At 46.9% G+C, this 12,749-nt stretch overlaps 1 protein-coding gene across 4 annotated transcripts in view; it reads right to left on the reverse strand.

The window, feature by feature from the left end:
- Positions 1 to 12,749, reverse strand: part of LOC101953297 (uncharacterized) — an 83,130-nt gene that overhangs the window by 33,489 nt on the left and 36,892 nt on the right. For all 4 annotated transcript variants that reach the window (XM_065550913.1, XM_065550912.1, XM_065550911.1 and 1 more), the window contains 5 exons: positions 5,994 to 6,099; positions 4,523 to 4,728; positions 3,633 to 3,721; positions 918 to 992; positions 222 to 354 (listed from right to left, as the gene is read on the reverse strand). In XM_065550913.1, the coding sequence (XP_065406985.1) occupies positions 222 to 354; positions 918 to 992; positions 3,633 to 3,721; positions 4,523 to 4,728; positions 5,994 to 6,099 (609 nt within the window). The remainder of the gene's footprint in view (positions 1 to 221; positions 355 to 917; positions 993 to 3,632; positions 3,722 to 4,522; positions 4,729 to 5,993; positions 6,100 to 12,749) is intronic.

Genomic DNA, 12,749 nt, shown 5'->3' on the forward strand with positions numbered 1-12,749 from the left:
GTACAGCAGAACCCTTGTGTGCAGGGAATTGTGAAAATCTGACCTATAGGGCCAGATCCTCAGCTGGTATAAATCAGCTTAGCTCCACTGAAGTCAACAGAGCTACATCAATTTATACCAGCCGAGGATCTGGTTCAAGGTTTAGGATGCTACCAGATTTACTTTAGTTATTGAATAAACAGAAGTAAACAAAAGGTAGAATTGTAGAAAGAATCCTTTACGTTCCGCCTTCTCTCGCTCATCTATGCGGAGAGGTCCAGGTTGAAACAGGAAGTCAAATATCTTCAATGAAGTCGCTGAGATACTGGGAGAACAATATATCCGGGAAGGGGCCAGCGGCAACTTCCAGGACAGCTGGTGGATGATAGAGGAGTATACACATATAGCGATGTTTCTTTGATGTACAGGTAATAAAATGTTAAATGAACACAATACTTGCAGGTTCACATTGTACTAATGAATTTCCCAACCAACGCAGTAGAACATGCTCCTTGGTCCTACCTACGTTGATCGAGTCCCTTTTGGAATGACAGATGCTCTGCTTTTAGGGCTAGTCTACACTAGAAGCACTACAGTGGTGCTGCTGGAGCACATCTGATGTAGATGCTCTATGCTGACAGGAGAGAGCTCTCCCATCAGCATAATAAAACCACCTCCATAGGAAGCAGTAGCTATGTCGGTGGGAGACATAGTGTTGTCCACATAGTGCGGTGGCACTCAGGTTGGTGTAACTTATCTCACTCGTGGAGATGGCTTATTCACACCCCTGAGCAACATAAGTTATACCAACATAATAGTGTGTACAAGCCCTTAGAGATGCTTACATTTCCTAAGGGGATCAAAATGGCCCAACACGTCTTTACTTCCAACACCATTCTCAGATTTCAAAGAAACGTAACTATTCAACTGAGTCTAACCTTTTCTCCGTCCATTGGTGAAACCAGCAATTCTGTTGTGAAGTCACTGGTGAAATTAAATCCCATGTAAGGCACCTAGAGAAATGAGAAAAGGTTGAGGCCCAGTAATCATAAATCTGTGAGGAAAATGTTTCCCTTATACACATACACACAGCTTGGTGAGGCGTTCTTTTTGGTGCCACTCGTATGCATGTGTTTCTAGCCATCAAGTCATCAGCCACGTCACATAAAAACACTGTATATGGTCCATATATGCAAAGTCTCATTGGAAGAAGAATTTATTCTCAGTGGGTGAATTTACCCCTAATCAGAGAAGAATATTGGCACAAGACCTATATGCCACTCATGGGTTTAAGTGAAGTTCAAGTGGGGCATAGACCTAAATGCCTTCAGGAAAGTGATGTTTGTCTCTCTATTACTCCTGAGGGAATTCTGCATTACTGCACATGTGTATAATTAATGAGCCCCACATTTGTTTTTGCACAGAAAAAAAGCTTGTCGAAATATTGCTGCACGTCTGCCTTTTGCCCACCAGAGGGCACTGTGGCACAAGAACAGCAGCAGCTCCTGGCAAAAAATAATTTCTGCAGTTCTGCTTTTTGCTCACCAGAGGGCACTGTGGCACTAGAACAAGCAGCAGCTCCCCGCCAATGAGGGAAGAGAAAGAGCTGCCTTCTTCGCAGTGGGCCAGGTCAGGAGACAGGGGCTATGGGGGAACAGACAGTGTGGGGTGCTGGGGCGGGGGCAGTCAGACAGGGGCTCATAAGGGCTTGTGTGGGAGGACAGACTGGGGTAGGGGCTGAATGGGAGTGGAGGCACAGGGCCACAGGGGGGAGGGGGTGCAGAGCTACATAAGGACAGGGGTGGTGGGTGGGGGTACAGACACACATGGGGATAAGGGGAGGCGGAAAAGAGCCACATAGGGACAGGTGGAGGGGGTACAGGGCCACATGGGGATGGGAGGAGTGGGTGTCTAAGTGAGGATGAAGGGACAGGTGGATGGGGGGTGCAAGGACATATGGGGGTTCAGGAATACATAGGGACGGGGCAGATGTGCCTGACTGAATGGCAGAGGCTAGGGGTCAGCCAGGATCTGTATGGGGGAAGATCCCTAACAATCCCTCCATGTCCCCCCAAAAATCCTGTTCCATTCTCTTCCCACTCATACCCTACAACCCTCCAAGTTCACACCCAGGCTCCTTCCCAGCAATTTCCTTCCCTCTCCCTCCTCTCCTCCGTAACCCCTGACTCCCCCAAGCCTTTCGGCTGCTTCTGAGGGGTGCGGAAAATACGGTTCTGTATTGTAGTTTAAATGAATTATTACTCAGAGTTCTATATTAATATGCCTAGTAAGGAATCTATTTGTCAAAAAAACATTTCATGAATCTTTTTTGTTGTCTGTATTCTTACAGACATACTTACTGACAGGTATTTTGAAATAAATGAACAAAAAAAATTGAAACTGGTGTGATTCTATTGTGTTATTTTGACAAATAACATATGCAGAATTTAGCAGAATTTGAAAATATTCTTTGCAGAAGTTTTAATTTTTTCGTGCAGAATTCCCCCAGGAGTACTCTATGCCATTTGTATTAGGAAGAGGCACCAACTATGCCATATTAACTAAGAATGTAGAGGAAAAACTCAATGCTTGCTACCTGATTCAATTGCAGGAAATGTGGCTATGTTATCTTCCATACCACTATGATCCAGAATGTTTTTTTGGACAAGTGTTTTTAAATTTACAATGTGTAAGGTCCTAGTCACCAGTATATAGTGCTGTGAAAATGTACTTATAAGAATTTTCCTCCACAGTTTTCAGAATAAAATCTTAGTAGATGAATAAAGAAACTGTTATAAGTGTATAACTCTGTATTAGATCTGGTAAAAAACAACAACAACAACACTTTTCCCCCCTAAAGTTTTCATGAAAATTTCACTTTTATTTTTCCTCAAAATTCCAAATGTCAATGAAAAAATGATAAACATTTCATAACTGGATTTTTTTAAAATCAGTTTTGTAGCAAGTTGAAAAAAGAAATGAAAAATCTTGGAAAACATTTCATTTAATATTGAAATTTTGTATTCTATATTTAATAGGTAGAGCACGTCAGTTTGGAGTACTTGCAGGTTAACTGTAAATAACAGCTGCATTAAATAATGATAAATGCAGATAGGTGAACAAGTTATTGAGTGATACTAAATCTGGTACATATAAAGGGAGTTCTGTTCAGAAATACAAACTCCATCAAATGGAGAAAGATCACAGTCAAGTGCTAACTCATTCACCCAGTCTAACTTACACACATTTTCTTTCCCATGTAATAGGAATAGTTCACTTTTCCAGAGTATGCAACCAACTCTACTTTTTGAGGTAATGCTTATTAGTAAAATAAAGTGGGACAATCAATCTGCTAACTGAACAGGTTTTCTTATTAGGAAATCCATATCCCAGCTCTGGGTTTTACATAATATTTTTTCCACCACCCACTTCCTACTACAGAAGGTCAGAGAAGAATCTGCCTTAATCCTGGAACTGGGGCAGGAATTATTGTTCTTCAGTGTATCTAGCACCCGGTGGCAGATTTAGCTGATAGTATCAGATGTTCTTCTGTGGAGCTGGTTTATGCTGTGTCTGTGAGTGCTATGGCTCATTTAGAATTGTTTTCCCTTGTTTATTTGATAGCAGTATGGGTTCAAGCAACTAGAACATACCAGATAAGAGTCCATGTCAGTGACTTTGGAGACATCAGTTTTTCCTTCCTTTTGGTAATTTAAAGCTTGGTTTTCATAAATGAAGGACTCTGGTGAAGATATCACAATATCACAAGAGTGGTATTTGTATAAATATACTTAAAAGGGACATTGCCAAGACAAAAAGTTATATCTATAATATAATATCCTTATCTGTGTTACTACACTTAGGTAACTTAAAAATGAAAAAAATTACAAATGTGATGTATTTTTTACAATTGATGGTACGTGTGTTTTGGGGTTTTTTTTTTACTTTTGCATTCACTCATTCTTTGAGTTCATTCAGCTCAAATAGTGAACATAGACTGAACTGTTTCTGGATTCATTTCTGGATTCTGTGCACAACTAGAACAATGCTGTTATATTTTGAAAAGCGAATTTTGCAGGAAAAAGTTTAAAGGGAAAAAAAGGCATTTTCTTTTAAATGTGGAAAAAAATCAAGAAAACATTTCAAATAATATTAAGATTTGTAAAATTATTGGTTTTACAAAAGTCAAATCTAGGTCTAAATGACCCAAGATTGTTTGCCTTTTAGAAGAATGAGCTCTTTATAATTTTCTTTTTAAAAGAAGTCAGGCATTCAACTCTGACTTGCAGATATTATATGTCATTGTGAAATAAGGACTCATGTAGGAAAACAACACCCAGTAAAGTGACCAAAGTTCGATTTGAATCTAACTGTGACCCAAATTACCATCAATTTATGACTATCCCTTTTGAGAAAGCACTGTTCACAGCTAATATGGTGCAATATATTTTGCAGACACTGAAAATCATAGCAAACAGTTAAAAAAAATCTGATTCCTAACAAGAGAGTAAATGTATCCATGTAAGACTGTCTGATGTCATACCTGTTGCTGAGATTCCAGAGACATCTGTATCTGTCGCTGAGATACCCAGTGCCTTACTGTGAGGCAAGATGTAAAGATCATTTTTGAAAGCCACTAAAATATCTCCAGAACCATTCAGGAAACAAGCAGAGCTGAGAGTGTTATCAAGACAAATTTCGGCCAGCAAATTCTTGTGAATATCCCAGAGTTTCACCATGTAGTCCGCACTGGAAAATAAAGGAATCAGAATTATCTTGTGAAATAGTCTTAACATTGATTTTAATTCTCTGTGGGTGAAATTTTCCCTTGTACAGAGGGCCAGTATGAGTTCTATGCACCACTTAATCCCACTAAATCATGAAAATAGGGTTTAAATGGGACATAAGTGGTGCACAGATTACATGTGGATTTCTGCCCAGGGAGAATTTTACCCTGTAGGATCAGTGAGAACCCATAAGGAGAGGGATTAATCTGGGTTACCTCGTCATTTTATTCCAGTCACAAACAAGTGGCTTTCTTTAACCAATAATAACCAAATTAACACTACAAAAGCAAAGACATTAGAGTTCAGGAAGGAGCAGCATTTTATCATAGGGACTTTCACACAGTGAAAGAGTTTACCTAATATAGCACCTACAACATCAAAGACAATGTAATAAATTACTGAGGAAATAAGCCCTTCCTCCATTTCTGAGAATGGGTTTAATTCCAACAGATTTTTTGAAAGGAAAAATTTATTCCAGAAGACTGAAGGCATCTGTATAATCATACAATTACTGTGTCACAGGCAGCTGCCAGGCAAACTCCTCCAACTATGCCCCATCTAGTAAACCTCATTCCTGTTCTGAAGAATTTGCCTCTAAGAGAAAGAGGAGTGTTCAGTCTCTGCATTCATTGTCAGCCTTTGATGTCTCTTCTAAAATTGCCAACAAAGATTCCAATTAATTGCTAATTGTGAAGGCAGGATTTATGTTGGCCAATAGGAACTGAACTGAAACCCATCAATACTGGTGCAATTTCTTTATATTTTATTTCCTTTAAACAACAGCTTAGCTTGCAAATGGAATTTCCATTGACAATGTATATGTAATTATTCGGATGCTTCCCTGGACTGCTTTGATTATCTCTGAAATCCCACCACCACATTGTTCCCATCCTCCTGTTCTGCTTAGACTGATATTTCCTAGATACTTGCTAGATTGAAAGTGGGGATGAATTTGGTCCCTTATGTCCATAAGTGGTATTCCCAGCATCTCTCCTGGGAGGGTTCTAATAATGCATAATTTTACAGTGGTACCAATACCAAAATGATGTTACCAAGCTTCAGTTTATTGTGTGGAAAACCTATTGCACCAGCTGTAAGAGTATGAAACATGTTATCAGCCAAATGATAGGTTTTATATGTTTCACATGAATGTACTTGAGCTTCCATCCTGCACAAACCCTTCTGATTACTGTATAAATAAGGAGACGATGTTCAATCTTCACCTACCCACAGCTTAGAAAGAGCGAGAGGGTCTTGCAGGCATCCACTGCTACCACAGGGCCCTTGTGAGCATTTTCAGAATCATGAGTGATATCTGGTTCTTCATTTCCCCCTTAGAGACAGAAAAAGCACAGGCATAATTTGGACATTCTGAATACCTGACTTTGAATTCCTCTCCCTTGACTGTATTGATGGTCACTTCACATGTCATTGGATAAGTAGTTTCCCCTAGATTTGCAATGGAGACTCGGATTTCACTTATAACCATAAGTTTCAGAGTAACAGCCGTGTTAGTCTGTATCCGCAAAAAGAAGAACAGGAGTACTTGTGGCACCTTAGAGACTAACAAATTTATTAGAGCATAAGCTTTCGTGGACTACAGCCCACTTCTTCGGATGCATATAGAATGGAACATATAATGAGGAGATATATATACACACATACAGAGAGCATAAACAGGTGGGAGTTGTCTTACCAACTCTGAGAGGCCAATTAATTAAGAGAAAAAAACTTTTGAAGTGATAATCAAGCTAGCCCAGTACAGACAGTGTGATAAGAAGTGTGAGAGTACTTACAAGTGGAGATAGTCAATGTTTGTAATGGCTGAGCCATTCCCAGTCCTTATTCAAACCGGAGTTGATTGTGTCTAGTTTGCATATCAATTCTAGCTCTGCAGTCTCTCTTTGGAGTCTGTTTTTGAAGTTTTTCTGTTGTAATATAGCCACCCGCAGGTCTGTCACTGAATGACCAGACAGGTTAAAGTGTTCTCCCACTGGTTTTTGAGTATTTTGATTCCTGATGTCAGATTTGTGTCCATTAATTCTTTTGCGTAGAGACTGTCCGGTTTGGCCAATGTACATGGCAGAGGGGCATTGCTGGCACATGATGGCATATATCACATTGGTAGATGTGCAGGTGAACGAGCCCCTGATGGTATGGCTGATGTGATTAGGTCCTATGATGATGTCACTTGAATAGATATGTGGACAGAGTTGGCATCGGGGTTTGTTACAAGGATAGGTTCCTGGGTTAGTGGTTTTGTTCAGTGATGTGTGGTTGCTGGTGAGTATTTGCTTTAGGTTGGGGGGTTGTCTGTAAGCGAGGACAGGTCTGTCTCCCAAGATCTGTGAGAGTAAAGGATCATCTTTCAGGATAGGTTGTAGATCTCTGATGATGCGCTGGAGAGGTTTTAGTTGGGGGCTGAAGGTGACAGCTAGTGGTGTTCTGTTATTTTCTTTGTTGGGCCTATCTTGTAGGAGGTGACTTCTGGGTACTCGTCTGGCTCTGTCAATCTGTTTTTTCACTTCAGCAGGTGGGTATTGTAGTTTTAAGAATGCTTGATAGAGATCTTGTAGGTGCTTGTCTCTATCCGAGGGATTGGAGCAAATGCGGTTATATCTTAGAGCTTGGCTGTAGACAATGGATCGTGTGGTGTGTCCTGGATGGAAGCTGGAGGCATGTAGGTAAGTGTAGCGGTCAGTAGGTTTCCGGTATAGGGTGGTATTGATGTGACCATCGCTTATTAGCACGGTAGTGTCCAGGAAATGGACCGCTTGTGTGGATTGATCTAGGCTGAGGTTGATGGTGGGATGGAAATTATTGAAATCATGGTGAAATTCCTCAAGGGCTTCTTTTCCATGGGTCCAGATGATGAAGATGTCATCAATGTAGCGCAAGTAGAGTAGGGGCGTTAGGGGACGAGAGCTAAGGAAGCGTTGTTCTAAGTCAGCCATAAAAATGTTGGCATATTGTGGGGCCATGCGGGTACCCATAGCAGTGCCGCTGACTTGAAGGTATATATTGTCCCCAAATGTGAAATAGTTGTGGGTGAGGACAAAATCACAAAGTTCAGCCACCAGGTTAGCTGTGACATTATCAGGGATACTGTTCCTGATAGCTTGTAGTCCATCTTTGTGTGGAATATTGGTGTAGAGGGCTTCTACGTCCATAGTGGCCAGGATGGTGTTTTCTGGAAGATCACCGATGGATTGTAGTTTCCTCAGGAAGTCAGTGGTGTCTCGAAGATAGCTGGGAGTGCTGGTAGCGTAGGGTCTTAGGACAGAGTCTACATAACCAGACAAGCCTGATGTTAGGGTGCCAATGCCTGAGATGATGGGGCGTCCAGGATATCCAGGTTTATGGATCTTGGGTAGCAAATAGAATACCCCTGGTCGGGGTTCTAGGCATGTGTCTGTACGGATTTGTTCCTGTGCTTTGTCAGGGAGTTTTTTTAGCAGATGGTGTAGTTTCTTTAGGTAATCCTCAGTGGGATCAGAGGATAATGGCCTGTAGAATGTGGTGTTAGAGAGCTGTCTAGCAGCCTCCTGGTCATATTCCAATTTATTCATGATGACGACAGCACCTCCTTTGTCAGCCTTTTTGATTATGATGTCAGGGTTGTTTCTGAGGCTGTAGATGGCGTTGTGTTCAGCATGGCTGAGGTTATGTGGCAAGTGATGTTGCTTTTCCACAATTTCAGCCTTTGCACGTCGACGGAAGCAATCTATGTAGAAATCCAGTCTGTTGTTTCGACCGTCCGGAGGAGTCCATGCAGAATCCTTTTTTTTGTAGTGCTGGTAGGGAGGATTCTGTGGGTTAGTATGCTGTTCAGAGGTATGTTGGAAATATTCTTTGAGTCGGAGACGTCGAAAGTAGGATTCTAGGTCACCGCAGAACTGTATCATATTCATGGGTCTGGAGGGACAAAAGGAGAGGCCCCGAGATAGGACAGACTCTTCTGCTGGGCTAAGAGTATAGCTGGAAAGATTAACAATATTGCTGGGTGGGTTAAGGGAAGAAGTACTGTTGTGGCTGCTTGTGGCATGTAGCAGTTTAGATAGTTTACAAAAACTAGACAAGCCATTTACAAGACAAACTTTGCCTCTCTACAAAGGAAAAAGGACACTAAACTATCTAAACTGCTACATGCCACATGGCCGTGGTGTTGTCGATGAGAACTAACACACAGCGGCCACGTAGGAGGTTGAGAAATGCCTGGCACGCCAGGCGCACCGCCATCAGTTCCCGAACATTGATGTGCAGGGCTAGCTGGGATGCAGTCCACAGGCCCTGGGTATGGTGTTCGTTGAGATGGGCGCCCCAACCCAGAGATGAAAGCGTCCGTGACTAGGTGCAGAGAGGGTTGTGGGGTGTGAAATGGCATCCCCTCGCAGACCACACTGTGATCTAGCCACCAGGTGAGGGAGGTCAGGACCGAGTTCGGGACCGTGACCACCATGTTCAGGCTGTCCCGATGTGGGCGGTATATTGATGACACCCAGGTTTGAAGTGGGCGAAGCCGAATTCTGGCATGCCTGGTTACGTACGTGCAGGAAGCCATGTGACCCAGCAGGGTAAGGCACGACCTCACCGTGGTAGTTGGGAAGGCCTTGAGCCCTTGAATGAGGCTCGTGATGGTGCAAAAGCGGTTGTCTGGCAGGATAGCTTGTGCACGTCTGGAGTCTAGGACTGCGCCGATGAATTCTATTCTCTGGGTAGGTTCTAGAGTGGATTTGTCCTTGTTGAGTAGGATGCCCAACTTGTTGAATGTGTGCACTATTATGTGGATGTGAGCTCGAACTTGCTCTTTGGTGCGACCGCGTACCAGCCAGTCGTCCAGGTACGGGAACACCTGTATCCCTTGCCGACGAAGGTACGCTGCCACGACAGCCATACATTTCGTGAACACCCTTGGGGCCGAGGATAGGCCGAAGGGAAGGACTGCAAATTGGTAGTGCACCTTGCTTACCACAAACCGCAGGAAGCGTCTGTGAGGCGGGTAAATTGCGATGTGAAAGTATGCATCTTTCATGTCGAGGGCGGCGAACCAGTCTCCAGGATCGAGGGAAGGGATAATGGTCCCCAAAGAGACCATGCGGAACTTCAACTTTACTACGAATTTGTTGAGTCCGCGCAAGTCCAAGATGGGTCGCAGACCTCCTTTGGACTTGGGAATGAGGAAGTAACGGGAATAGAATCCCCTGCCCCTTAACTCCACTGGAACCTCCTCTATGGCCCCCATAGCAAGGAGCGTGGAAACTTCCTGTATAAGAAGTTGCTCGTGAGAAGGGTCCCTGAAGAGGGACGGGGAAGGGGGGGAGGAGGGGGGGATTGAAGAAAACTGGATAGCATATCCCCTGTCCACCGTGCGAAGGACCCAACGGTCCGAAGTTATAAGGGACCAGGCACGGTGGAAATGGGAAAGGCGATCCCGAAAGGAGGGGGCTGGATCCTGGGGGATGACTGGGGCGCCGTCCTCGACCGCACCTTCAAAAGTTCTGCCTGGGGCCTGAAGGTGGTCTAGGTGGCCCCTGGTTCTGACCAGGTTGAGGGCCGGTCCACCTTCGTCTACCACCTCGCCCTCGCCTCCGGGCCGAGTCCTGTCTCTGACGAGGCGGGGGGGGGGGTAGAAGCGCTGAGGCTGCCGCCTAAATGGCCTGCGCTGAGTGCCCACAACATGCATCCCCAGGGAACGCATGATTGTCCTGGAGTCCTTGAGGCTCTGCAGGCGAGAGTCCGTCTTTTCTGAAAACAACCCTTGTCCTTCGAAGGGCAGATCCTGCAGGGTTTGCTGCAGTTCCTGAGGCAGGCCCGAAACCTGGAGCCAGGAGATCCTCCGCATAGCGATACCTGAGGCCAGGGTTCTCGCAGCAGAGTCCGCTATGTCTAAGGAGGCCTGTAAGGAGGTCCGAGCCACCTTCTTACCCTCCTCTACCAGGGCTCCAAACTCCTCCCTGGACTCTTGGGGAACCAACTCCTTGAACTTCCCCATAGAGTTCCAGGAGTTAAAGTTATAGCGGCTCAAGAGCGCCTGCTGGTTAGCCGCTCTAAGTTGCAGCCCTCCGGCTGAGTAAACTTTACGGCCGAACAAATCGAGGCGCTTAGCCTCCTTCGATTTGGGCGCTGCGGCCTGCTGACCGTGGCGCTCCCTTGCGTTCACTGATGCCACCACCAGTGAACACGGCTGGGGGTGGGTATACAAGTACCCGTAGTCCTTGGATGGAACAAAGTATTTCCTTTCCACCCCTCTCGCTGTGGGTGTGATAGAGGCAGGAGTTTGCCATATCGTAGTTGCATTGGCTTGTATCGTGCGGATCAGGGGTAACGCCACCCTCGATGGGGCATCCGCTCCGAGGATATTCACGATGGGGTCCTGCACCTCCACTATCTCCTCCGCCTGCAGGTCCATATTACGGGCCATCCTACGCAGGAGATCCTGGTGAGCCCGAAGATCTATTGGAGGTGGACCTGTGCACGATGTGCCCGCCACTGCCTCATCCGGAGAGGAAGAGGAAGATGCCTCCGGTGGTACAGGATCCAAGGGAGGGTCCTGGTCTCCCTGCTCCTGGGCCGGAGCGTCACCTGCGCTTGGGTCCAGGGCGTCAGGTGGTGCGGACACGGAAGCCTCCATGCCCCCTGGCGGAGGCCGAGAGATGGTGGACTCCGGGGCCCTTCTAACGGAGTGACCCGAGCGAGAGGTCGAAGCTATTGGAGCCCCTTGCGCCTGATGGTACGCCCACGGGGTCCAAAACGACCAGTGAGATGGGCCATGAGAATGGTCCTCTGTTATCTCCTGCCAATGGCCCAAGTCCTGTTCCTCGGCTTGCCCCTGAGGGGGGTATGCCGATCTCGATAGGTCCTCCGAGGAGCGAGACACCGATCTCGATGGCCATGGCGGTGCCGAGAGAGTCGAGACGATTCCCGTGGGCTGCGGTGCCGCACGGTGCCGGTCCAAAGATGATCTATCTCTACGCGGTGCCGGCGAACGGTGCCGGGACCGCGATCGATGCCGATGACCTCGTCGGTGCCGGGAGTCAGATCTGGACCTCGACGAGGACCTGGAGTATGCCCGGTGCCGGGAGCGGCCTCTCGACGTCGAGCGTCGACCGTAGCGGTGCCGAGAACTACGTCTCGACGTTGATCGGTGCCGACGATCATAGCGGTGCCGAGACGTAGAGCGGTGCCGCGAAGAAGATCTTGGCCGCGAGTACGACCGGTGCCGAGGTGATATTCGGCGCCGGGACTGCGAGCGGCGTGGGGACCTGCTTCGGGACCTGGATCGGTGCCGAGGTTCCAGCCCTTGCGATGGAGGGCGCATCAAGGCAGGTTTCCCCCTCGACTGGACCGGGCGAGTCAACGGTGCCGTCGGTGCCGGTGGTTGGGGCGGTGCCGCCTCCGTGAGAGCTATTAAGTCTCTCGCCGCCGCGAAAGTCTCTGGAGTCGACGGGAGGCACTGTATCACCGCCGGTCTTGGTGGAGACGCTATCTGCACCGGACTCAACGGCCTCGGCGCCGGAGTCGACGGTGCTGGAGGCACCTGTTTCCGGTGCTCCACCGGCGGACGCGGCTCTACCCCCGGCACTGGGGGAGCCGGCGTCTTCGGCACGGAGGTCCCCGTCTTATGGGCTTTTTTATGCCCCGGGGATAATGACCGGCGCCGAGGCACTTGCTGTGCTTGCGGTGCCGACGAGGTCCGGTGCCGGGGAGGCTTGTCCGACGCCACTCACGTGGTCGGCATGGCCGGTGCCGCCGGGGCACTGCGCACCGAGGCGCTAGGTGACTTGTAGATGGAGCGTCCGGACTAAGTGCCGCCTCCATCAGGAGTTGCCGGAGCCGAAAGTCCCGCTCCTTCTTGGTCCTTGGTCTGAAGGCCTTGCAGATCTTGCACTTATCTGTTTGATGGGACTCTCCCAGGCACTTCAGACAGGAGTCGTGCGGGTCACTCGTGGGCATAGGCTTAGCGCAGGAGGCGCACTGCTTGAA

This window comes from Chrysemys picta, chromosome 7 (genome assembly GCF_011386835.1).
Source record: "Chrysemys picta bellii isolate R12L10 chromosome 7, ASM1138683v2, whole genome shotgun sequence".
Classification (NCBI taxonomy): domain Eukaryota; kingdom Metazoa; phylum Chordata; order Testudines; family Emydidae; genus Chrysemys; species Chrysemys picta.